Raw genomic sequence first — 25,884 nt, forward strand, 5'->3', positions numbered from 1 at the left:
GGCAGTATTTTGTGGTTACAGGTTTTAGGTCGTTATGTCCTCTCTCAGGTTTCTCTCTGGTCTGGCCAATATTCTAGTAAGAAATAAAATGGCGTCCATAAGGAACACAAAGATTACAATGGTCGCGTTCAGCAGAGAATGTAGCGGTGCAACCGTTGTAAAATTTCGTGCTGAACGCTACGGAGCGGTTTACGCTATTACAACATGTTTGTTGAGTGGTCACCATTTTATCCATCATAATGAAAGTACGCTCCCAGCGCTACGGAGCGTAGCGTAAAGCGCTCATGTAGCGACTTTCTCTGCTGGACGCAACCAATGTTACAAACCGATGTTCCGCGTCCTGATTAGCTGACTGTCAGCCAATCATGACATTCATTCAATGGTATTAAAAATGTCTGACTAATAGACGATTGGTGGATTTCATAATTCGTCTGCAAACGACGCCATTTTTAATACTGTTTTTATTAATTTTGCGATACTGACTTAAGCCGATTGCGCTTCTCTGATATCTAGGTCTCTAGGTAAAAGCTGATTGGTTCATTGCTCCCCACTACTTTTGAACGACTGCGCATCCACCGGAATGGTTCACCTTGTATATTTCCACCATGATTTGGTCCATCTTGACATTTTGCTACCTCTGTTTGAGGAACTCCTTGTTCCCTAATGCTCATTAATGTTCCTTGATTTCGCTCAATTTCGTTTGGTCTTACGAAGTCTACGAATTTTTACGAGGAGCTGTAAATTACAATGTCAGAGCAGTAAGTATTTTCATTTCTTATTCCAGAATATCGCATGATTTTATTCGTGTAATTTTTCATTAAAACCATAACTAGAAAACTATTACTCCGAATCGCTGCAATCACGAATTCCCGTTCGTAATAAGCAGGTTAGAATCATGAACGCTTCTAACAATGACGTAGTTGTAAATTGTTGTCACTTTGGAGATCAGAGATTTTTCTTTCTTGTCTATGCTCGTATATTACATTTTCTCGTAAAAAAAACATTTCGTTGATTCTTTTAGTGACGATACCCTGCTGGATGAAGATCTCGGGGATGAAGAGTATGACTTGGGTAATGACGAGGAAGAGGCTCTTCTAGCAGATGACTATGATCTAGAAAGGGTAAGCATATTGTTTACCCGTTCTTCAGTCGGATGAAGGTTTACGCTCAATATATTTGGCTCTCTCAATTACGTTTTTTTTTCTTTATACACAATGATACCTTTTAATTTGGAAATTATCTTATTTCTAGATCTTTATTTGTGTTGCTTTTGTTAAGCTAACTTACACTGAAGGTAGCTTTTACGACTATTATTATTCATTGTCGCTGACCGAACAAATAATGTTAATCCTCTATAATTATCGATTTTTTTACGTTTGGAAAAAATTACATAACAAATATTGATTTTGAGATATAAACTAACAATTAATTTTCAATTTAATATTTTATTCTAAAAATTATTTATGACTTTGAAGTTTTTTTACAGTGGAGTACAACACTTGTGTATGTGTGTGTATATATATATATATATGTATGTATGTATGTATATATATATATATATAACACAGTTTTACTTACATGTTAAGTATGTGGAAATCCATCAAACAATTTGTATTTGAAATTAAAAATTAAGCAGAGAAATATATGTTTACATCCTATTTTTATGTCTCTTTTGTCAGAAAAAATCAACCAATGAGTTATCCTTTTTTTTTGTACAATGAAGAACCACTGTAAATAGACTTTGAGGTCATAGTATTGCAACACAGGATGGTGCATCAGCAAAATTCTATGCTTGGTTATATAATTAAAATATGAAATAAAACTTAAAATACATAAATAATTTATAATTTCATATGATTTTATAATTTTAAAATTATATATTATGGCATTATAGAGGGTTAAAAAATAAAGCAACAATATTTCTGTTTTCACGAAAAATATTCTGATCGTTCCTTATAAGAGATTCCAGTACAGTGCGTTGTATGTCCAGTACAGAAGTTGACATTGTTTCTAAAGCCTAAAATTCTTTAATTTTATATAATAATTATGATATACTGATGCTTATAATTTATATATATGTATATTTTATGTATATTGTTACCCATCAATTTAATGCATTTTATATGCATAAGTTAAAGAATTGGAATTTTTATACAAGTGTAATATCTATTATATTAATACATCCATTGGTTGTACTAAGGAAAGAAAACTTGGTTCTTTCTCATGTATTCTATTGCATATGATAAATCCAAAACTTTAAACATGCGTGCATATAACTAATTGTTATACATATCTAGTTTAACACATGTAAATCTACTCATATGTGCCAAATAATATCGTGCTGGATATTCTTTTAATAACTATAATAGATATTTTTCATCAGAAAATATCTATTTTATATGCAAATATATTTGTATCTAAATTAAGTCTAATATTTTTAATATTCAATATATATACGAAGCACTTTTCATGTAAATATAAATACGTGTGAAAATTGTCACTGCAGTAACGCAAAAAATGTATGCTTGGTGTAAGTATGTAATTTGTATCAATGGACAGCTTGAAAAATTATACGGGTAGAAAAAATACAAGTAGCTGCTGATGAATTGTAATATTAGATATTATAAAATAAACAGAAATAAATTGCATTAGTTTATTATATATTTATGAAAAATGTTATTTATGTATACATATATGGTATATTAGCTTGAGCTATTTATATTTATTTTGAAGTATTTCTGATACCAAAATGCAACATACATACAGCGCATATTTCTATATATTTGTAATAATTAATGTAAAAAAGATATTTATCTAATTATATCAGTGCTATATGTATTTATTTTACCTGTTGTACGATTGTAATTCGTAATTTGTAAACATTAAGCGATATCGAAAAATTGAATAGAAAACGTCTACATGTTCGTAATTTCATTTAAACGACAGTTAATTTATGATATAATACAATTTACATAATATCTTGCTAACTACTAATGTAAATTTCTATGATTATTCGCTTTATTCCTTAAAAGAGTTCGTCATATTGAATGGTTTAATGTGAAATACTGAATAAGAACTATAACTGCGTTATATAAAAAGTATTACATAAAAAGCAAAATATTTAGTTTTCGGTCTTCAGAGCGTTAATATTTCATAACGAGAAATTATTTCCTTTGAGAATAAATTTTTATTTTATTTTATGTAAAATTTAAAAATTAACAGGGGAAATATTTGTATCTTAATAAATATCTGCATATATTATACATGTATAAAGAAATTTTCATAATGACGTGAACTTTTACATTAAGCCATTCCGTTAATTTAATCTTATCGACTTTGTCTTGATTTCCTGTAACGTCGTAATTGTGAAAAATTATCACCTACAATTTTAATGCGAATTGTACCGCGACACTTAGTATTAAGTATCTTAATTCATCTGATAAAATAGATACTATGAAGAATAGTTTAATTATATCAATGCAATACGATATATTCTGAGCTGATTGAATTTTTCACATAATGATCAAAATTATATAATTTCGTATATGGTACGTTATATTTAACGTATTCTAACTTAATTAGAGCTCATTGAATATAATAAAAATAAATTATACATCTATTTATAATTGATGTGATATATTACAGTAGTTTTATAAAAACACGTTTTTAAACATATACATATTATTATGAATATATTATTATAAATCTCGTATTATCTCGTCATGCTGAAATTTAGAAAAAGTAAACTTTAGAAATTGTATGCTACTGTATGACTGCATATATGTATGTACACATTGAGAATTAAGATGAATTATATTATATTGCACTGATATATACAAATATTGTTCCATGAAGCGTAAGCAAAATTCTATTACGTAAAGATTATATTTGGTTATATTATACAGTATTATATTTATATCACGCGTTACATTTTTTTTTTATCAATAATATATCATTCCGCATATATTTACGTTTTCTGCTGCTGTGCACTTGGACTTGCCGCTATCATTGGTCCTTTATAAGACTTATATGTTTCATTATTACCATAAGAGCATGTTTCTCCTGAATATGTTAATAAGGATAGTAGGCAGAAGAGCAAATCTTTAGGAAAATGGAAATCGAAAATTATATTTTACTTGTGTCGAATTATATAAAGATATATATATATAAAGATATTACGGAATTCAGACTTGTGCGAATATATATATTTATACCAACACGTTTATGTTTCACGAAAAGAAACTGGAGGATTTACGCACAACTTTAGATATGTTAATGATATGTAGATTATATAACTACATTATATATGGTTAAATTTTGTATTTACATTACAAATATCTGGCAATTTGATTCCCCGAGCAGCAGAATAGCTATAAGGGAGAAGAGGAAACAGATGATGTACTGGACTTAGGAGTCACGGACGCGCTCGACGACTTAGATGCTGAAGACGAAAATATAGAGTTTAGTAGAGGCAATACTGATAAACGTAGCAATAACGATTTCTATAAAGATGGAGAGCATCCGGAGGCACAGTCGTCGTATTATGAGCAAGACGAGAATGCCGAGTACGCGAATAAGCTTGAGACATTACCTCAGTCCAACAGAAATTTGGAATCCAGTAGCATTAACGTTTCTAATAACATCGGAATGGGCGATCTACGCGAGAAGTTGCAGAAAAATGTGCAGAAGAGCATGTACATCGGCAACGGGCAAGGAATGGAAGACGACGATTGCGAAGAGGCGAAGGAAAGGCGGAACAGATTTCAAAACGAGCGCACAATGATTTCTCAAAGGATAAACAATGATATTCCGGATACTTTAGAGAATGTTCTCACATTGGAACCATCCAGGACGTCGTTCAGAGGAAGAGGACGGGGTCGTGGGACAAGAGGAAGCAGAGGAAGAATGTTTAACGTACAAACTGGAAACTTTAATCCAAGGTAACATTTGGTTTTAATAATAAGACGGTAACCTTTGTTATCGAAACAATATTATCTACGTACGCTGTTTGTGTTTATCTCTCGTTCAAACGTTCTACGATACAATAGTACTTTTCACTTCGTAGATTTGGTACGGCACGGCCGGGTTTTGAAAATCAACCATCTGTGTGCAGACCGTCACTAATAGAGACCAGACCACCATGTCTTTTGGGTGTACCAAGTAACGTGCAAAATCAACAGATAATATACCAACAAGCTAATCCACAACAACCCTTTCAACAGTTTGGTCCGAATGGCCCGATACAAGGGCCGCCAGCGCAGTTCGTGGAGAATAGGCCGCAATTCAATCCCGGACAGTTCCAGAGTCCCTTAGGACCGCGTCCAATCAGCTCGAGACTGCTCGAGTATGGACCCAGAGGTCCTTTGACGGTAGGATCTATGCAGGGACCTGGTTATAATTGCCCACCCAATCAGCCACCGTTTCATTCATCGATGCAGCCGCCGTTTCAAAATCCAGTCAATATCATGCAAGAGAATCGGCCGATACAAAGTAATCAAGGGCCTTTGCTGCAAGGCAATTCTGGCGGAGTTTCACTTCTTGGTAATCCGAACATACTGCCGCCTGGGAATTTAAATATGCTGCCACCGGGAGGAAATCTACCGATACCGCCTATGCAGGGATTCCTACGTCAGCAACCCTCCCAGGGTCCACCCATGCAAAACCTGCCAACCGTACCACAAATGCCTAGTCAGCCGCCTTTCGAAAATAGACTGCCGCCGTTCCAAGAATCACAATTCGAAGGTCGGGGCGTATACGACGCAAGGGCTGGTTATCATCCTGATCAAGTACCCAATAGCCAATTTAATAATACGATGCCATCGGTACCACAACAGTCGGTACCTAATGTATCACACAGTGTGTCTTTGCCTCCAGGCCACAAGATTCTAATCAACCCTCATTTCAGAGGCACTGTTCAATCTGGAAACGACGGTGAGTTTTTTTTTACTGAACACTAATTATGTATTGTCTTTAATTGTACAACTGATTAGTATTTTTAAATAATGTAAAAAAATTATATGCTCTGACGAAATAAATCGATAAATTCGAAGCCTTTAAGAGCTAACACAAGAGATTAGTGTGTACCTATACGTTTCAATGTACGATTCGGATCCTCTTTAACACAGTCAATCAAAAAAATGTTTTTGTATATATCATTATATATTACAATAATTACATTGAATAAGAATTATGTACCGCGTTCACGGAGATAACGACTGTGGAAACGATCGACACAGAGTGTGAGTTATTATCGTATAAGTATTTAAATTACCCAACTGTACGACAATAACGCATGTGGCATTGAAAAAATACGGTATAAATCTTGTTACTAAACACATATCGCCTCACATATGTTTCGTTCAGTGTGTTATCAAATTTCCAAGTTTACTATACAATACAGTTTTAAATCAATAATTAGACAGTAAGAAAGAAATATTCGAAAAAATTTACATAAGATACCTGTGTTACATTTTTGAGGTGCTGCCAATTCGCTGTAAATTTTATGAAAATCAATCGCTTACAATAAAAGGAGAGAAGTTTCAAGTCATAATAAATAAATTAGAATATAACAGATCTAGTATTTCTCTAACATTTTGTAAATTCAAACTGTTTGTTTTTGTATGTGAATCATTTCAGAGATTAGTGTTAATGCTCATTTATATTAAAATTACATTATTTTATTAACTAGTTTGTTGATTCCTAATGCTCGTTTTTTTTATTTATTTTGAATTGTCAAGAATTCATTATTATTCTCCCTTACTTAATATCTTTAATTGTGTTCCTCTTTTATGATAAATATATTTAGCTCGACTTGCATGGGATTCTAATCAGCAAGTTCAATCACAAGTTTCTCATGGTGGACAATTTCCACAACCTCTTTCATTATATCAGAATCAAGGACCTTACACTCAGTCTCAGCAAGGTTCATCGCAATATCAACAGAATTATCAACAAAATAAAAGTGATGTAAGTAACTGCTCGTGGTTGAGCTCGTAACACAACAAAAAATTAATAAAGGAAACTTAGAATTATTAAATTACATCATTGTCACATAGGATCCATATGCATATTTTTCTGACGTGTGGCAAGAAAATAGACCTCAAAGATCTCAAAATATGAGCCCGAGCAAGCATTATCCTTCAGATAATAATTATTCTCGCGAAAATAGTTACGGCGATAATAAATCTAAATCGGAAAGTCAGTGGGATCAAAGGGACAATTATCAAGAGGTAAATATAATTTTCAAATAATATTTGTAATATTTTACTTATTTTTTATATTTATTTGTTTTATCTTGATATAAGGATCATAGAGGATCTCATCAGAGTTACCGAGAAAGGGATTTACCGCTACGAACAAGAAATGATCACATGCAGAGGAGCAGAATGTCACCGAATGTGTATCGTGGCGATTCTTACGATCAAAAGACTTCTAGATCGATGAATTTCGCATCTCGTGGAGTAAACAAGCCTCCACAAAAGAGGATCTCTGAATCTTTGGATAAAGGACCGCGGGAATTAAGTCCGAAACGCAGTAAACCGCCAAACAGAAATCTTCAAGAGGTGCGAAGAGTACATACAGTAGGTGAAACCGTCGTTGAAAAGGTAAACTTCTCATTCTACAAGCAATGTCTTTTGGAACAATAAATTCCAAATATATCGCATAACTATAATCTCAGGAGGAAGATAATGATCCAGAAATGCAAGAGTATCGTAAAAAAATGGAGGAACAAAAACGTCTACGGGAAAAGTTGCTACGTGAGAAAGAGAATAGACGTAAAATGGCCGCAATAGAGAAACAAAATGAAGATACAAAGATCGATTCGAATAACATTGCAGGTAAATTGCATTATTTCCATATTATGTAATTATGGTGCTTCACAACAAAGGAACACAGTCATACGTTGTTGTGGCAGAATAGAACACAGTGCCGATGTAGCTAAAACGTTGTTTAGCTTTATTTCACCATTAGAGTGAAATAAAAAAAGGTTTTATACACCTATGACTGAATATATCCGAATATAATTTTAATATCTCTTATTGGAATATATCACTCCTAAAAAAAATTAATGATAATGAAATATAAAAATTTGGTACTTGTACAAAGTAACTACGCTGCTGGAAAGAATTCAATGTTATACAAGAATATCCATTTCCTATTTGTCAGTCACAATCATAATTGAATATATCTGAAATTTTTCAGTAAATGAAAATATTCAGGAAGAAACGAAGTCTGTGCCGACGCTGATGGGACTTGTAAACGATACCACTGTTAAAATTCGCCCCGGTGTTACACAAAAAGGACGCGGTCGTCCTGTCAATACACAATACACAGAGGTACAACATTAATTATATTATTATGTTATTCTTTAATATTGATTTCTTAATTCTAAGCAATATGTTAGTGAGATGACGATTGTGTAATTGTATATTCACAATGTATATATTTTTTCTCTTATATATAGATTTTTTGTGTATATATGTATATGGTATGCAAACTTTGTGTGTATGCAAATTTTTATTTTTGCATCAATATTAATTAAATATAGCTAATAAGAATATAATGGTAGGATATGCTTTTCAAATTATACATATGTATGATAGATATTTTTATGTACATGTAAAGAATGAACAGATTTTTTCTTAGACTTAAAATTCTCTCTGATCGCATTACTGTTGCATATTCAATTATCAATATAAAAGAAAATGCATATTTTAAATATTTATTTATTACTAAATATGATCATATGTACATTTTTAAATAAAATATCGTAATTTTTTATATGAGCAATTATATAAAGATCATTGTACGTATTCCTTATGTTGTATAATAAAATGTATTTTTTTCAATAAATTTTGTTTTTTTTATTTCCTTCAGATTAGGATGAGTTTTAAAATTTTAAAGTTTATTAAATTTTTTAAACTACAAAATTTTTTGTTATTTAGAAAATGTCAGAATTAAAATTAGCTTTATGTTATCAATATTTTTTAAATAAAAAATGATTGGAGTCATCTTTTATGTAATATATTTTTCTATATGTTTTTTTGTTATAGGCAGCAGACAGACCATCTAATATGCGAATTATCAGAACGATACAAACTAATGATTTACCAGACACAAGTGGCACAAAAAATAATTCCGGGCACGTGATCAATCAAGCCATTGGTATTGTACAAACAAGACAAGTGGTACAACAGTCTGGCATGCGAAGAGTTGTTATACAGAAACCTCTTTTAAATTCGCAAAAAATCGCCACTACGATACAAAAAACTGTCTCTAATCTACAAAAGAATCAGGGATTACAACAGAAAATATCTAATGCTCAGGTTATACAGACTCAGAAAATTTTGCAGAATCAAGGTAATACATTACAAAAATCGACAATTATCGGTTCAAAAGCGCCAATCATCAATCAGAGAGTAATGGCGCATAAAGCACAAAGTGGTCTGCAGAAAACCGTGATTAATGATAATGTTTACGGTCAGAAAGCTACAAATGTGCAACAAAACTCTCAGCGAATTGTGCTACAAAAATCTGCAATACAAGCGAAAAAGTTACCTGAAATAAAGACAAATACAGTTAAATTAGAAAACTTGGCTGCGAGCACGTCTGAGGCTCAAATCAGACGTATGTGTCAAGCCATCGGAACTATTGAGGTGACTATATTTACATGAAAAATATTCACTTGGCACATTTATTTTTATGTAGTTCTTATTACTTACTGTGCACATGTCATATATATGTCTCTCATTTTCACTAAAAATATTTAAAAGTTTATGTTATCTTTCAAGATTTATTTTTCTAAATTCAATTCTACAGACCATGATTTATTTTTGCATATATTTGTATATTTTTTGGTAAATATACTGAATAGAGAACCTCTCTCTAATAACTTTGACCTTGACATGTATTATGAAGGTCATGATGACATGGGTGACTTCCAACAAGTTTTAGCCGTCGCTCGTCTTTCGTTAAAAAGTTATTAAGAAAAAAAGTTTGAAAAATAACGTTTTATTTCTGCCATATATAGCATTAAAAACAGTACAATTGAAATAATGCGTCCCTTAAACAGGAGAAATGGTGAGAGACGCTTCTCGTGGAAATTATGCACTCCTTAAGCAGGGGGGAGATGGAGTGAGAGTCGCGTTGCGTAGAAAGTCAAACTTTTCTAAATAAGAGGAAGGTGTAGAATAATATCTATAATATTGTATATGTATAACAAAAATAAGACGTTATTTTTCAAACTTTTTTGTTAATAACTTTTTAATAAAGAATGGTTGAAACTTATTGAAGATCACTCAGGATCATAACCTTCACAACATGTGTCAAGGTCATTGGAAAAGAGTCCCCTATTTGGTACAATTACCATTTTTTCTATATATATATTTCTGTATAGAAAACATTTTTCTTGATCAAACATTGATTAGGGTACAAAAGAGAGAGATGAGATATCATTCCATCGTAAACAGTTTACAAATTTAGATTGTTATTCCATATATATTGTTTGTTCTATTGTCTTTTTAGTTTTTAATTTTGCTATTGTTAACTCCAAAGATATGTATTATAATTACATTCATTCCAAAGAAATATGTATTAGAAATAAGAAGTATTTTATTTTTTATAATACATTAATGTTTATTTTATAAAGCATTTGTTTTATATCGATATAATAATATCAAAATGTAAATATAAATTTTCTGTTTCGTTAAGATTTATATATGATGCAACGATTATATTTTTTTAATATAGTTCCATTGGAGATTGTTATAATATCTATAAAAAATATTGAGATATATAAATGTTCCTATGTAATTATTTGAAAAAGAAGATGTTTCTATGATATCAATGTTAGATTGTTTTTCACATATTTCATGTATCGCATACACACAATGTTTAATATATTTGGTAACAAAATTTTGATTCCAATATATTGAATATATATGCATATATATATTCAAATGAAATACCGATCAAAATAGGCCGTAATGGTCAAGCTAGATCTCGAGTGCTTCTAATATATAATTGCGTGAATTTATATACTATAAATTATATAATTTTATATAATTTATACGTTTGTGTGTGTATGTATATAGTTACATTCATATCATTTTCTCAGTATTATTTTCTTCTTCACATATAAAATGTAATTAAGTAGTTTTAAAAATTAACAAAGCATGTAAACTTTTATCGTAATACAGCTTATGTAATGAAAAACATTCACAAATTTTATAAAATAAGAATGTACACTTGAATTTTATACTGATTCCTTATTCTATGTTTCAAAAATGTATGCTGCGTATATGTATAAAAAAAAAACGTTCAAGATTTATTCAGTTAAGAACTATTTGTTTTTTTTTTTTACTGATACATTTGCTTATGCTTATTTTAAATAAATGATATATACTCGATAATTTAATAACCAGTACTTTCTTTATTCTTCGTGTTATAGAATATACGCATGGGCGAAGGTAATGCGACCATTGTGTTTAAGACGCAATCTGCCGCCATGGTGTTTCACAAGAAATACCAACGTAAAATGCTCGATCTATCGCTGATAACTGTTCGTCTCGTGCCGCAAAGCGCACCCGCGAATAAAGTGGTTACGACTGTCGCGAAGAAATTCTAAAGGGGAAAGAATCTTGGAATATTCTCAGTATATCTTTAATGTTAATTTGACGTGAACCGTGACTTTCTTATAGATGTTACTTCTCTCGTTTCAGGATTTATCCAAACTTGTTAAATAGAAATATAAAAAAATGTACCTATATTTTATATATATATGCACATAACACATTTTACACACACACACACACACACACACACACACACACACACACACACACACACACACACACACACATATATATATATGTAATGTATATTCCCAAAAATATAATACACTACAGGAACTTGTAAATTTTACAAGATTCAACGCAACAATGATGTAAATGAAAAAATTTTGAAACATTCAAACTAATACTGAATGCGATCAAATATTATTTATAGATTCATCTGTATATACATATGATAAAAAATTGTATATTTCATATAAAATGCGATAATATGTACTGATTTGCATATAAAATAAAGTTACTCGCAGCAATAAATCAGTAAAGAAGAAGGTAGTAATATATGTATATAGATTATTATAGTGATACAGTAATAACGTAAAAATAAAAAAATATTTTCGGTCGGAAATATTCTACTGAAATCTACTAACATATATAATAAATATTTTTTTTATTATTAGTATTAGATTGCTCCTCGCCCTAATGAAGTAAACTGCAATGTTCATGAAACTAAAACAGAATCTTTACCTTCAATTTGCTTTTTTAGTGAACGCTGTACGATTTTTTTTCATCGAATTATTGAACGTTAAAGCAAAAGTGATTACTAAAAAAACAAATTGAAGGTAAAGATTTATTCTTCCAATTGTTGTGAACCGCGTTTTCATGTAATTTTTACCTCACGCAACAGACCTTTGTAAAGTTTGTGCAAAATTTTCAGATTTGACGGATATCCATTTGTGTCCTTATAACTCCGCAAAAGATTCATTATATTGTCAATTACAGATTTCAACCTTTAAAATATTTTTTTAATTTTTTGTCTGTGATAATTTTTTCACCGAATTTTGGTGTGAATATTACCTAATATTTAGCGTGTTTGAAAGTGTTCCCTATTTTTTATCGAGTATTGTATAATGTTGATGATCATGATGATATTGTTAAATCGAGTAAGAAATCAGCCGAAGAGATCAATACGCAGAAATTACATTATGATTATGTTTTATATTTATATTTGTTATTAAGAATTGAAAGATGAACGAAAAGCACGACTTGTCGTGATTCCTAATTGCCTAATTACTATATCAGTTTATCGCGTTACATGTAATTACATCCTGAATTTCATGATTGGCTGCCAATCAAGTGAATTTAATAGCCAATCGTAACACTTAAGAGATCTACACCACATTCTCCGTAACGGTAATTGTAAGACATATCATAAAAATTAGCCAAACAAAGTTGAAAGTTCTTGAAAATTCTTGATTGTGATTGACTTAATTCTTATGAGCCTTCTACAATAAGCCATACGTCATAAATCGGAAGTAAGAAACTAAAAATTGACAACTGTGATTGGTCCATTTCTAGCTTATGACTTATGATTTGTGACTTACGGCTTATTGTAGAAGGCCCATTACAGTACGTCTTAGGATGTTTTCACATGCAGGGCTGCGTTCAGAAAATACATCTACATAACTCTAGACTATATAGTTTACGTTACGTATATTATAGCAAAGATGCACTCAAGAGTTATCTGAGCATAATTTCTGAACGCACCCCAGTGTAACTTGCGTAAGCGTATCTTGTGTCAGCCAATTAAATTGTCTCAATTAGAATAATGCGTAGTAGCTGATATAATTTGATATTAATGATATTATTTAATTGATTGACCTAAGTTACGCTTGCGTAAGTTACGTTACATGCGAAAGCAGTCGTACGATTACTGTTACGGAGAGTATATATATACTATACATACTTTTCACATCGCTGAGAACAAAACTTTATGCATGCATGCAATATGCGATAATACGGAGATACCGTATTATCGCTACGCGCGCGATTCAGAATTATTGGGGATACACAAACAAATCTGGAAAAGACCAAACTGGTTTGTTAACCCCATAAAATTGCAACGTAGGTTCTTTCTTTACTTAAATTTTTAAAAAATTTAAGCATTTATACATCCTTAAAATTTTTTTCCGGATTTGTCTAATCTATGAGATTATAATTTGTTTTTTCCTTTTTTTTCCGTTAGTTTTAATTAACTGTCTTCATTTTAAATTATTGATTTTCGTATTTTTTTTATTTTTTTATTTTTCCCCGCTTCTTGAAATAGTCAAGAAGATGATGCTTTTCATCTTCTTTTAATCTTATTCAGTTGTTCTTCTTTTTTTTGATATATTTTATTCGTATTTTTTCGAAAAAATCATTAATTTAGTAAAATGAATTCTCAAACAATCGATACGAACTCGAAAAATAATCACTTGGGGATGTTACAATCTTTTTTTGTGTATAACTTTTCTTTGGAGGGTGGACAAATGAAAATAACGGGTGGACAAACGTGGACAAACAGTGGACAAACGAATGCAATAATGATTTTACCAATATTCGCATTTAGAGGTTCTAACTTCACAAAGCAGCTCTGTAAATTTGGCACCCCTAAATGCGAATATTGGTAAAATCATTATAGCATTCGTTTGTCCACTGTTTGTCCACGTTTGTCCACCCATTATTTTCGTTTGTCCATCCTATGTTTATTATATTTTTCGTAACAGTGTAAAATAATCACTTGGAGGTGTAACAATTTTTTTTTGTGCATAACTTTTTTTTGGAGGGTGGACAAATGAAAATAACGGGTGGACAAACGTGGACAAACAGTGGACAAACGAATGCAATAATGATATTACCAATATTCGCATTTACAGATTCCAACTTTACAGAGCTGCTTTGTGAAGTTGGCACCTTAAATGCGAATATTGGTAAAATCATTATTGCATTCGTTTGTCCACTGTTTATCCACGTTTGTCCTTCCGTTATTTTCATTTGTCCACCCTCCAAAAAAAAGTTATGCATAAAAAAATATTGTAACACCCCCAAATGATTATTTTACATTATTACGAAAAATATAATAAAAATAGGGTGGACAAATGAAAATAATGGGTGGACAATCACGTGCGCGTTGTGGACAAACGATACCCGTACATAATTATGAAAAATTATCACTTGGGGATGTTACAATTTTTTTTTGTGTATAACCTTTTTTTGCGGGGGGGACCAAAGAAAATAACGGGTGGACAAACGTGGACAAACAGTGGACAAACGAATGCAATAATGATATTACCAATATTCGCGTTTAGGGGTGCCAACTTCACAGAGCTCTACGCGCGCGATTCTTTTTTTTTTTTGAACGACCATATAATTTTCTCTTACAAAATTTACACCAAAGCATAGTCGATTAAGCTTTAAATTATAATTACATTTCTTTGCGTCTTATTAAATTCGTCATATTTGGAAAATCTTATTGATTTCCGCAACATTTCCGTCTGCCATATTGAATTTAAAAATTTGGAACACGGAATCAAAATCAGCGTTCGCGGTAACCCCCATTTACCTAATTTCGCTGAAATTTTTAAATTTTTGTGTATTTCGCAACACTTTCCGTCTGCCATTTTGGATCAGCCATTTGGATTTTCCTAATTTTGATCACGGATTCGAAATCAGCGTCCGCGTAAGCCCCCTTAATCCAAATTTCGCCGAAATCGGAAAACCTTTAAGATTTTCGCATCTTTTCCGTCCGCCATATTGGATAAGTTTTTTTTAATTATCATAATTTTTACCATGTTTTTAAAAGAGCGTCCCCGAAAATTCCTTGTTACCAAAATTCACCATTTTCGGATTACTTTAACTGCCTCAACGAATAGAGGCTTCCAAAAAACGTCTACACGCCTTTTTTAAGGTATGATTTTAAAAAAATGCAAATTTTGAAACACTTTGTACATAATATATAATAAATAATATGTAGTGTATAATACATATAATGTATAATATATACATATAAATAATATATATAATATATTTACATATAATTATAATATATTCGATTAAATTATATAACATTAACAGACTTGGATCTAAGGATCAAATCTGTATTTTTCAAATGTATACTCTTCATACATTCCTACCCCAGTTGTCACATAACAATCTTCGTTTTGTAATTTTGCTAACTTCTAAAATAATCGTTTCGTAAAACAATGAAATATTCTCTATTACATGCCAGGCTCATTCATCGAGATACGAAATGCATGCTTTCATTTTTCGGATGCTATCAGTCTACTTAACTGAAAATAAAATAAACTGTAAAATATACGTCAAAAACATATAAATTAGTGTAAATATTCATTAAACGACAGAAATTAATGTACGATTAGACACATACTAAAAATTATTAATGTAAAATGTAAAAATTACAATCTTTCTCTCTCTCTCTCCCATCTCAGAACGTAATCAACGGAGCTCCATTATTTTTTTGGTGCAAATAGAAATAATTGCGAAATGTCGTGTGCGCGCGCGGTGATAAGGAACGGCACGAGCGCCGCCGCGCTATGCCGTTATGTGAATCGAACGGCCGCTGTGATGGCTTATCACTGATACAACGACAGCGATAGCCTTGCGTTATTCTCGGAGTGTAGATTTATGTTAACATTAATGATTCTTTCGAATTTACAACCCATGCAATTATCATAAACCATGATTTACGTATGCAAAATATTGCATCGCTATAATACCACATGTATCATCGCAAAAAGACGTGAGATCTTCGTCGTCCCATTTTTCGCATTCTTCCACCGAAGACGTAAATATTATACAAAAAATAGATTCACAATCCTTGAGCGAAGCTCTTGTGTAATCCATAGTAATAGAATAAAATATTTACCTAATTAAAGGATCATACAACGCGATTCCCTATATGTTTCGCTCTAATAGATATTAACTCGGTGTAGTCTGATTCATCGCGAAACGTCTTCGCCGGCCACTGTAACACATGATCGTTATTTATACACAAATTCGAAAAATTATTACATGTGTATGCATCTTATTAAATTAAAATATAAAGTATAAAAATTATTACAGAGAAAAATGTATAAAATAACATCGTTAATATACATATATATATTATATTAATTCTTATTATTTCTATTTTTTCTCTGTCTTTTGTTACTTACTATGATATATGTGTAATATATTTTTAATTAAATTTTTCTTACATTATTTTTGGATCTGGTTGTCCATGTCCAGATGTCATAAGCGATTGAGATACAAGTTTTGACAAACTCATTAGCGTTTCCAGCTCGGCCAGTCTTTGATCCGACAAGCGTTTTTGTCGTCTGTAAACATGCAACCGATTATATTGGATACAACGCAATTAAAAAAAAAGAGTAAAAATTAATCTAAATACTCTAAATCAACTCACAATTTAGTCGGATTCGGTGAATTTCTCTGCTGAATGAACGTCGAGATTGTTTTTGGTTCTGCGATATTTTCTAGCTTTGAAATACGTGACTCCAACATATTCAAAAGCGACCTTACAAAATAGAAAAAAAAACAAAAATCAGATGAGATAGCATATTAAAAAATCAGGAAAAAATGCCAGTTTTTGCTTCTTATTAAAAAATATATCATTTATTAGAGGCATCTCTTTTATTACAAAACAATCGGTCTAAGTGCATCGCCAGCATAACGTAATAATGTCCAATATATTCGTAATATTGTTCTGATGTAATGTGCAATATATTCTGATGTAATATGTATACAACATATGTAAACGTATGTAAGAAAATTTTGCGTGAGAGAAACAAACGAAATCAATTCTATTGTTAAAACAAGACTGTGTACCAAAATGTCAATTACCTGATTTTCTACGATCAATAGATTAATCTTTGCGAGAATAATCGCGTGTGCGAAATAAATGATTACCTGCCGTTCGCGGGATGTCCACAGATAGATTTCGACAGCGCGAGTACCACGAGGGCGCAGATCGTCATCGAGGAGTACCTCATTTCAAGCGTATTTTTGGTCAACGCTGAGTGGAGAAATCTCGATGAGCGACGCAAGAGAAAACGTTTCTTCAGATGAGCTCAAACACGATTAACACGATCTTCAAAAGGTTGTCTGGTTTGTTATGTGTGAACTATTAAGTCGGAGTAGCAAACGTTATCGTATATATACGTGTCCCCCTCCCCATACATGTGCGAGCATTGATGCTTTTGCACCCGCCTTTCGATCGCTTCTATTCAAATTGCATCAAACTGAATTATTCCAGATACGAGGATCCCTTTGACAACTCTCGTAGAATTCCATCTGGATTTTATATTATAGAAAAAAATTCCCATTTGTTGCTCAATGTATTCTCTAAGTTATTGTTAATAATAATGATTTGTATTAATCAAAAAGAGTTGCGTTTTATCTATCTAAAAATAAAAGTAAAAAATAAAAAAGAAGCAAAAATGGAATTAAATATAGGTATAAGCTCGTTATAAATCCACGTCTTTCTGTTGAAACTAAACTTTCAGTTCTGAGTAACAACTCGAGTGTTTGGAAGATAATTAAAACTGTAAAGTGTACTCTTTATATTAAAATTATTACCGTTAATAGTTACAGCTATTATATATCAAATTATACGAAATTTATCCTTACATTCCCAGTTCACAATCGTCATATTGAATCCGTCATTTCAAATTTTGAAATTTAAGTGACGGTTTCGTAATCAGCGACATCAAAAACCTTCAAATATTAAGAATATGAACGAATTATAAATATACTAAAAAATGTTTGCCAAAAAGTTTGTATAAAATTTACGATTTTTTAATAAATAGTTAATTAACTAATAATTAATTATAATATCAAAAATTGAGCAAATTTTTGCTATAGTACAGTAATAAATATCTTTTTAATTTATTGCTATATTAGTAGATAATTCAACTGTCGGACGTTTTGATCACAAAAAGCGACTTTGTGCCCACAGTGTGTCGTCGGAAAATCTACGTAATAACTAGATTTTCCAGTTCAATCTAGTACGTCCTCTTCATCTTCTACGCAATATATTTAAATTTTTTTAAATAGAAGTCAAAGTGCATAAGACGTACACAAAATATTCATTTCTTATAGTCTGATTTAACAAGTACTCTGTATACAAATTCGATAACGATCCAGAAATCCTCGTTAAGAAATAAATTAAACGCAACTTTGGCAATTTTGTAAAAATGAGAAAATGAACTTTTGACCTCATTTTGATATAAGACTTTAATTGGGCATAGATATGTATATAATTTATATGCCTTATCCGATAATTATGTTCATTTAAGATTGCTCGTTAAAATTATGCTGTAAGAAAATTACAACTTCAATTAGCCGTGATAATTATAATTTTCAATTTAAATATTATATAATATTATTTAAGATATATTGTATAATTTTATATTAGATATTAAGTATATAATTTTTTAATATAACTTTTGTATAATATTTTTTAAAATATTTCTTTTTCCTCTTATTGTTTCTTTTCTAATATTTCTCTTTAACAAGTCTTTTATTTTAAATATTTCTCATTAAGATGAATATAATATCACATTTTTCTCATTCTATATTATTGTTACTTTTGAATCTTTACTCTAATCACGGACTTTCATTATACACAAATTAGACTTCATTAAACGAATCACGCAATGTATCATTACGAAATCACTTTACTGCTATTTAAGATTCCTTATTTTTATTTCTTACTTCCGGCATTAATCTATTACATTTCAATCGTTAAACCTTATCGCGCAACGTAATAATAATACGGAAGCAAAACTGATGTGCAAAAAAAAAAGGTAAACTTTAGTACATTTTGTGTCTAACGACAATATATGTGTATATATATTATATTTTTTCGTGAACATTTTCTTCTCTTCAAATAAAAATCAATGCAACGCACGTATCTGTATATATTAATTATATATTTGAAATTGAAAGTTTTTTTAATAGTATTTTTTTTTTCTGCCATGATAATTACTGAGACTGGAAATATACATGTTAGTGTAACATGACGAAATTTGTGCGCAAATGTAGTAACCTAGCAATATCAATAAAAACGACGTCGTTCTTGCTTAAGAATGCGAGAACTGCGTAAGAAGGAATGGGTACAGAAAAGTTATAGATGGATTTCATAAACTTATTACTTCCTTTAGTTTTTCTTACGTTAGGCCTTTGACCTGTGTTATACCTCTCTCATGTTTATGGTGCGCATGCTGCTTATTTAACCCTTAGTTCCGACCGTCCTTTTCGGCACCTTTAATTCCGACTCCAGGGTCGTTCGCGTCCGAGCGTTATTTGGGACAATAAAAACGCTTCAAAAAATCTGAAAAAATTCAAGTAACTTCCTTCAACCTTCAAGTTGAAGCCCCAATAGTAATATTTTGAAAAAAAAAAAGTTTTAATATTTTTTTTTATGCGCGCTCCCTACCCGTTTTCAAAAACTACAGCACTTTGAAAATTCGGCAGGGTCGTAAACGACCCTGGAGTCGGAACTAAGGGTTAATTATCACAAGCATATAGGACCTACAGTTTTAATGCCAGTTCCGAATGGCGGATTTTTCGAAAAATGTTTCTGTGGGCAAGAAAGAAAAAGAGAGAGAGAGAGAGAGAGAGAGAGATATGCGCTCCGGGAGGTTGCTGGCTTTTCCCGAGAAGAGACACGAGCATATAAACACTTATTTTGGTTCCTACCAGGAATCGAAGATTCCCGAGACCTCTGACATGACAGACCAGTGCGCTGTCTGCCATGCTACGCTCGATTTCATATAGATACTTATTACGATTAATTTTATTGATTCGATGATTACACTTAATACATTGGGTGGGCAATCCATGCTAAACGTTAACTCTAGTAAAAATAATTATTACGTTAAACAGGGCGAATAAGAGTCAAATTACAATTTAAAATCTAAATCTGATAATTTATTCTAATATTATATATTGCGAAGAATATCACGTAATTTTTGGCGTTTCGTCCCGGCTTCCACTACTGGACTCATCAGTAAGGCATTGTAGTAGAAGCTTATCTTATACACCTTGGTAAGTTATTAAATCGAGATTCTATATAAAGAGATATACGCGTGTCTCACCATTTGCGAATATCGATAGACCTCTGATGGCGAGTCGACGTAGTGATATTCTTCGCAATATCTAGTAAAAATAAAAATCAGAGCGTAAGTCGAATGTAATGGGAGGGTAATAGAATAGTATCATTTTTAAATATAATTTATAATTTTGGTTTGATAAACCCCTGACAGCACAGACCTCCAAGAAACGTTCAAAGGACGTTGACATCTCAAGGACATCTCCAGAATAAAATGTATAACTATTAAGAACTATCTTTGTAGGAAATAGAAATTAGTCTTTCGCTTAGTAATGTAGATATTAATTATTCCAGATTGAATCACATAGTGCATTGTTGCTTCTCTCGTGTTATAAGTAGTACTAAGTACAATTGGTCGGACTATCCCTCCCCGGTAGGTCGTTACGAAGAGAAATCTCTCTCTCTCTCTCTTATTATTTCATTTTTCTTTCAATTTTTGTCTTCCTTTTCGTATTTCTTTTTCGTTATTTTTTCTTAAAATTCTTGATGTTCTACCAAACTGGTAGTAAAAATTGTAATGTACGATTTATAGCACTTGAGAAGATGTAGAGGTATGTTCGCACACGTATTCATAGTCAGACCTTATATTTAAGACTTCCTTAAATTTATCTTTATATGTTCAATAGTCAATAAAATAATTTGTAGGGCATTTGAAGATAAATTCAAAAAAGCCTTAAACATAATGCTTTACTATAAATACGGGCAATAGTCTCAGAATACTTAATAAATAATGTTTCTCTTTCTCTCCTCTCTCTCTCTCTCTCTCTCTCTCTCTCTCTCTCTCTATCTCTCTCTCTCTCTCATTTTGCTATATAAGGTGTCTTGCACACAACGGATTATTTTTTAAGAGCGTGTTCCTTAGATAATTTTAAGTCGAAAATCCTAATAGGAAAATATTGGCTATAATATTTTTAAAATTGGTAGCCATTAAAATTCACTAACAATAAAAACTTACAAACAATAAAAATTCAATACAAGAAAGTGAGAACAAAAAATCCTGCGCGGTAATTTGTGTGCTAACTTAACAAATTGCATTGTATTTGATTTCAGGGAACGAAAGTAACTTGTAATTGTAATTTCGTAATTGTAACTTTTATTAGTTTTTCTAATCTTAGTATTACGAGGCATTCTAAAATAAAAAATTGTATTATAGCCTAAAACGAAATAATGTCAACAGTCGGAATCAATTGTAACGTCATAAACATTTGACTTCAAACAATGTTTTATAATGGACTCTGCGATCATATATTTAAACTTTAATTTAATAATAAATAAATAAATTAATTAAATAATTTATAATATGCTAAAATAATCAAACTTAAATATAAAAAAAAAAAATTTACATAGATACATTTACTTCAAATTAAAATATTGAAATCACAATTTTAATACACTCGTATATTAAAACTTTTGGTTATTAAAAATATAATTTTCTCTCTAAAACAATACACCTAGATCTTCAAGCAAAATGATAATCGGTTTTCAGTTATCTTTGTTCGTTCTATACTCAACAAACATATAATATGTCGGTCATAGATTTGTAAATATTTGGATTGTTGTTTCCGCCCCATGTTACTTTTGACCTCGCTCTACTCTACTATATTGATATCGTATGCATACATATATACTCTCAATTTTTAAATAAGTTAGAAGCTCCTAACTCATTTCTACAAGCATAGTCCCAGCAAATTACACATATAACTTAGTTGTAGGTGTTAATATTATACAATTAAGTATCAGGAATGTTATTATATGTAATATTATTATGTAACATTCGATAAATATAACATACTCTGGTACAGTTCTATATCAGCAAATTTAAACATATCATTTTTATATCAATAATATATTACTGTAATGTAATATAAACTCTTTTTACATATACATATGTAATTTTCAGACAGCACTTTGTTATGAAACGCTACGAAAGCGGACAGGATACGCAATAAAAAACGAGAATAAATTGCTTCAATAATTGATTAATTCTTTTTATTGCATTCATAATCGCGTATACATATATGTTCAAAGTAATCCGACGACGTTATTAGTAGAAAGGAAACATAAATGTATCGATACAGCGAAAATCTTTTCAAAGTAATCGATTTACATAATTTATGTTCTAAAAGATTCATACATAATCGTTCCCACATTTAATAAATAGATAAATAAATAAATAAATAAATAAATAGGGAAATAAATAAATAAATAAATATACAATAAAAATAAGTATACAAGTAAAATAGAGTAAATATTATAAATGACGATAAATAGTAAGTAGTAAGGAACGTAGACTCGCGAGGCACAGTCAATTAATATTAATAATACCTAAAATAATCTTCAAAAATCCAACTTACAAAACAAATAAAATTTGTCTAGAGCTCGGATTAGCAATGTCGCGTACACTCTCCATCGATACGTCATTGTCATTGCAATTAATTCCATAAATTAATACGCTTCTTTAATTTAACGAAAATTATATAATATAATCCTTCTATCAACATTGTACAAAGAGAAAAACTAAACAAGGATCATAAATGTATAAGGCCGAGCCCGGAATGCAATACGTGCCGCTTGCATTACGACATAAGAGCTTTAAAATCTGCGATTAAACGTTAATCTTGGTCCTTCGTATATAGAAGAAGACGCAGAGCAAACATTAATTTCGATGGATTGGCCGCAAAAATAATCGCCTTAATTCAAAGGAAACTCGCTAAAGTAAATTCGCAAGATTCTTTAGATATCTCTCGTTAATAGTTTCATTATAAACGCAATCGTAATTATAAACCGATTTGTAAGTTGATTAACGCAATTGTTTTCGATTTATTTTTCGGAAAAAGAATCTATTCAAAATATACAGCTTGATCGATCATTACATTGCAAAAATTTCGTGTTGAATTTAGTCGATTATAGTGGCAAAAAAATTATACGATCACACTTTTCTGTTGAAAATTTATCTTAGAATTTATCATAAAATTTTTATATTAGAGTCTTTTTTGCAATTTATGTATAATTTTATAACACTCTCTTTAGAAAGATTCTTTTATATACTCTTTAGAAAATTTCTTAGATTTTTTATACGTACTAAAACTTTTCAGAAATACGGGAAATATCTACATCTTTTTTAATATTCTTATATGAATTTTGAAATATTCTTATATGAATTTTGAAATATTCTCAGATTTTTATAATTTCGGAAAAAAATTTATAAAGGAGGAGGGTCAATAAGGCTGATTTTTGGGCTGAAATGTCGCATTTTTTCCATTGCATTTTTGAATAGTAGATATCAAGAGCTTCCCAAAACACCCTATTTAAACCCTTTTTCGTTGGGGTAAACGATAGTTACGATCGATCAAAGTTAGAGTAATATTGCTAAATGGGAATTATATTGGAAAACTTTAAGGCATTTTTCTCAGAAATCTTCATAAATTTAAAATATGACAAACTTTTTAAAATATTATAGCTATAAGAAATTTTTCACTTGAGTTGAGATTTACATGGTGAGATTTAACTTCTTTGTAAAAGTGAATGAATCTGCAGACGTACCTCCTTTTGGCTTCTTTTCAATGCCGCCAATGACCATACATTATAATATGTGATTATACACATTTTACAAAAAACATCGGTTGAATTATAAACGTCATTTATAAACGTTTCGCATAACTCACAGTAGTCGACTAAATCCGTGGTCGAGAGAAGCTCTTAGAAAAAAAGATATAGTGATGGCGACTACGAAGGTGAAGATAAGTTTTAGTGCAGAATTAATGTACATAAAGAATAAACTATTTTATAGTTGCAATGACTATAAAATAGTTTATTTAACTGTATACATTTCTTTTTTAATGAAAAGATCTAAGTGTTTCAATGATAATCGACTACGTACGAACGAAAACTCAGATAAATATATATCTCGAATTTGCTGACGAGAAACGTGTTTCGAGAATGAATCTTGCGAATTACACATTGTACGCGAATACTATTATAAAACGGCGTTCACATGTAAAATACTGTTTTCTCGTTAAGCCTCAAATACTTAAGTAAAGAACGCAGTCTGGATCGTGCCGTTTTTTTCCCCAAGGACACTGACACTTTGCACAGTAATTTGCTGTACGTTTTCGTTATCCCCCGCTGTTACCGTTCAAGTCTTAAGCACGTTACGCGTGTAACGTACATTTCCTATGCTCGTCGATAGATTACTTATTTTTTAGGTAAGACGTAAATTAATAAGTAAATTGGAAGCTCTCGGACGGAGGCTAGTCCGTAGTAGTGCGCTGTCGACGGATCACGGTTGAGAGATCAAATTAAATGTTCGTGTATGCGTGCGTGCGTGCGCGTGTGTATGTGTGTGCGTGTCTTTTTAATTATACTACACTTCCCTCTTCCCTATTTCACTATCTCTTTCTCTTTCTCTCTAGCACGCCTTTCCTTCTTCAATGTTGTCTCGTCTTCTGCTTTTCTTTCCTAACTTTCGCCTCATTCTTGAGCTACCCTATGAATTAAATCAACTGAGAGTCCCTTTGCTCCTCCCGCGAATCCGCCTTCTGCAATTAAAATATAGGAAATAGAATTAATTTAGATATTGAGACGATAGATTCGTAATTACGAACTAAGCGACACCGGACGATTCTCGCAAATATATTACCGCGATAATGTCATCGAGTCCTCCTACTTGTAGATTTACACATATTGCTAATTAAATATTTGAGGCTGCATATAAAATGTAAGAGTATTGCAGTAAAAATATACTATTAGAAAATTTATTTATTTATTTATTTATTTCAATTCAATAAATAAATAAATAAATTTTTTTATTATATTTCAAAAGTACTCTTGAAACCATTCAATTTTTATTGAATATTGGAAATTTTTTTTGTATCTCTTATAGTTTCAAAGATATTCGTTTCGAAAGAAAAAAATTTATTTTTTTCAAAGGGGTGTTTCACCCCCTTAGAGTGAAATTCCGCACCAACAGAAAACTTTGTGTTACGGATGAACTACTCTACTTGCACACAAAGTTTCAGAATTTTTTGAATTTTTGAGTTGCCTAACCTCCCTTGTAAGCGTTATTTTAACTAAGAGTTATTTTAGAAAAGTTCTCCATCAAAAAAATAAATTTTTTAATTATCAATAAGATTAGTAAAAAAAAAA

The 25,884-nt window shown here is 31.0% G+C and overlaps 3 protein-coding genes across 3 annotated transcripts in view; 1 reads left to right on the forward strand and 2 right to left on the reverse strand.

Annotated features, from left to right (window-relative positions):
- Positions 1-679: 679 nt before the first annotated feature.
- LOC108782780 (RNA-binding protein 33) lies at positions 680-11,800 on the forward strand. Its single transcript, XM_018551142.1, has 11 exons — positions 680-758; positions 1,022-1,121; positions 4,363-4,940; positions 5,066-5,931; positions 6,806-6,966; positions 7,056-7,229; positions 7,305-7,604; positions 7,679-7,838; positions 8,203-8,336; positions 9,054-9,656; positions 11,450-11,800. The coding sequence occupies exons 1-11, from the start codon at positions 748-750 to the stop codon at positions 11,624-11,626; spliced, it is 3,264 nt and encodes a 1,087-aa protein (XP_018406644.1). The 5' UTR covers positions 680-747; the 3' UTR covers positions 11,627-11,800.
- Positions 11,801-15,747: 3,947 nt separating this feature from the next.
- On the reverse strand, positions 15,748-17,655 carry LOC108782843 (uncharacterized). The gene is made up of 5 exons (XM_018551225.1): positions 17,535-17,655; positions 17,032-17,142; positions 16,826-16,945; positions 16,495-16,593; positions 15,748-15,898 (listed from the first exon to the last, which is right to left on the reverse strand). The coding sequence occupies exons 1-4, from the start codon at positions 17,615-17,617 to the stop codon at positions 16,548-16,550; spliced, it is 360 nt and encodes a 119-aa protein (XP_018406727.1). The 5' UTR covers positions 17,618-17,655; the 3' UTR covers positions 15,748-15,898; positions 16,495-16,547.
- Positions 17,656-24,864: 7,209 nt separating this feature from the next.
- LOC108782841 (uncharacterized) overlaps positions 24,865-25,884 on the reverse strand; it is a 12,087-nt gene continuing 11,067 nt past the window's right edge. The window contains exon 4 of the mRNA XM_018551223.1: positions 24,865-25,277. The gene's annotated coding sequence lies outside the window, so the exon portion shown is untranslated. The remainder of the gene's footprint in view (positions 25,278-25,884) is intronic.

The sequence above is a fragment of the Cyphomyrmex costatus genome, unplaced genomic scaffold, assembly GCF_001594065.2.
Source record: "Cyphomyrmex costatus isolate MS0001 unplaced genomic scaffold, Ccosl1.0 scaffold135, whole genome shotgun sequence".
Lineage (NCBI taxonomy): Eukaryota > Metazoa > Arthropoda > Insecta > Hymenoptera > Formicidae > Cyphomyrmex > Cyphomyrmex costatus.

Bases quoted from the DNA above. Each gene is read 5' to 3' on its own strand.
- LOC108782780 (XM_018551142.1), top strand. The intron at 7,839-8,202 runs GTAAATTGCATT...GAAATTTTTCAG, and splicing joins CGATTCGAATAACATTGCAG to TAAATGAAAATATTCAGGAA. The intron at 9,657-11,449 runs GTGACTATATTT...TTCGTGTTATAG, and splicing joins AAGCCATCGGAACTATTGAG to AATATACGCATGGGCGAAGG.
- LOC108782843 (XM_018551225.1), bottom strand. From the start codon at position 17,617: ATGAGGTACTCCTCGATGACGATCTGCGCCCTCGTGGTACTCGCGCTG. The intron at 16,946-17,031 runs GTGAGTTGATTT...GCATGTTTACAG, and splicing joins TCACCGAATCCGACTAAATT to ACGACAAAAACGCTTGTCGG. The intron at 16,594-16,825 runs GTAAGAAAAATT...CATGTGTTACAG, and splicing joins CAACCAGATCCAAAAATAAT to TGGCCGGCGAAGACGTTTCG.